This window comes from Gossypium hirsutum, chromosome D01 (genome assembly GCF_007990345.1).
Source record: "Gossypium hirsutum isolate 1008001.06 chromosome D01, Gossypium_hirsutum_v2.1, whole genome shotgun sequence".
In the NCBI taxonomy this organism is placed as follows: Eukaryota; Viridiplantae; Streptophyta; class Magnoliopsida; order Malvales; family Malvaceae; genus Gossypium; species Gossypium hirsutum.
In genome coordinates this window covers 59459032-59460698 of record NC_053437.1, presented here as the reverse complement: position 1 = coordinate 59460698, position 1667 = coordinate 59459032, and the positions used below count along the sequence as shown (strand labels likewise).

Genomic DNA, 1667 nt, shown 5'->3' with positions numbered 1-1667 from the left:
TAAGCCTTAAACATAGCCGATGTTGAGTTTCTTGTACACTGTTTTTAAAGATTTTTAGATGCTAAAACCTACGATAGATGATAGACCTCGTCCCAAGTTACTTTACTAGTCTTGGGTTAATGCCTGAATGGCCCCAGTTACACTTTTTAAACAGTGAAAAAAAGTGACACAATTTCAAACTATGTAAGCGGGTCTTGAGGGGGATTAGAAAAGAAAAGCCTTGAAATTTGCTTGCTACCAAAATCCAAAAATTTACCGGCCATGGCCTAAGATTCTAAGCCATATGTGCTTATGAAGCAAATTGATAAAGAAATTACTGAGCTGATTGATGTTAAGCAGCAAATAAACACAATATAATTTTATAGTACTGTAATACAGTCTAAGGGTATTCAAGAAAGAGTAATATAGGATCACTTATCAATCACATATGGTTGCTGGAACCAAACAATGTCTTATCAAATTCTAAAATCCATAGAAAAAAGGAAAAAGTAGGCAAAGAGTATTCCTAAATCTGCAAAGTCGATGGCAATGTTTTAAATAACTCAAAAGTTGAGTGGTAAATTCCTAATCAACACCCTTTATAAACTCCATTTGAGAACATGGTTCTGGATTCCCCTTATACAATAAAAATGGTGGTTGGTCCTTCTTACCTAAAAACCTTGCACCCCCTTCAAGCCTTTTCATTGAAATCACCATCTTCAACCTTAGGCTTCATGAAAATCAAAACTCTAATTCACACCCTTGTCTATGCTCAGTTTTATCGTCTAATTCGAGCATTTTCCAAAGCAAAATCTACTTTCATTCTAATTTGTAAACAAAGCAAGCCTATTCAATATTTGATTTCCAACTCAAAGACCACAAGAAAGAAGTACAAGCACAAGAAACTCTTCTTTGGTTCATTCAGGCTACACTATAATTGGTGCTCTTCTCATGTAACACCAGTTCCAGCTCCAGTTCTAGAAGCAACTCATTCAACCTGGAATTCAGTGGTTTCAACTGATCAGCAATGTGATGAGGACACTGTGGAGTCTGAGCTTTCAGGTTACCTTCAATGGCTAGAAGAAAAGAAGGGTAATGGTAATTCTACTGTTGAGACAGATATCAATGAGATTGATAAGCTAGCAGAAATGTTTATAGCTAATTGCCATGAAAAGTTCAGGTTGGAAAAGCAAGAGTCTTATAGGAGATTCCAGGAAATGTTGGCTAGAAGCATGTGAAGGGTTTTCTTAATTATTTGCTAATAATCCTTTTTTTTTTTGTTAATTTTATATCCTAGTAAAACTTTTCACCTCTTATATATTTTGTGTTTGGAGAATTGTATACATGATAAGAATGTGGGGTGCTTACTCCTATTCTTCCCTCAAATTTGTGGTGACAGGCCCTCCTTTGTAGGAATAGAAGAAAAAAATCCAGTGCAAATTTCCAGAATTGTATGATCACTTTCATTGAGACAGCTGGTAGATGAATGCTTATCCACTTTGATTAATATATTAGGTTAATTTGGGATCAGTAGCTTTATCATTTGTTAAAGTTATACTTAGAGTTGTTACACTTCTACCAATGTAATTAAGCCAACTTTTTCAACCAACTTGTGTAAGAAACATGAACATCTGAAATTAATTATTAGTTCACTGGTTTTGTCATGGGAAGTGTACTAGATTCAATGT

At 34.7% G+C, this 1667-nt stretch overlaps 1 protein-coding gene across 1 annotated transcript; it reads left to right on the top strand.

Moving 5' to 3' along the window:
- Window positions 1–475: 475 nt before the first annotated feature.
- On the top strand, window positions 476–1428 carry LOC107921819 (uncharacterized). Its single transcript, XM_016851660.2, has one exon. The coding sequence runs from the start codon at window positions 600–602 to the stop codon at window positions 1215–1217; it is 618 nt and encodes a 205-aa protein (XP_016707149.1). The 5' UTR covers window positions 476–599; the 3' UTR covers window positions 1218–1428.
- The last annotated feature ends 239 nt before the right edge of the window (window positions 1429–1667 follow it).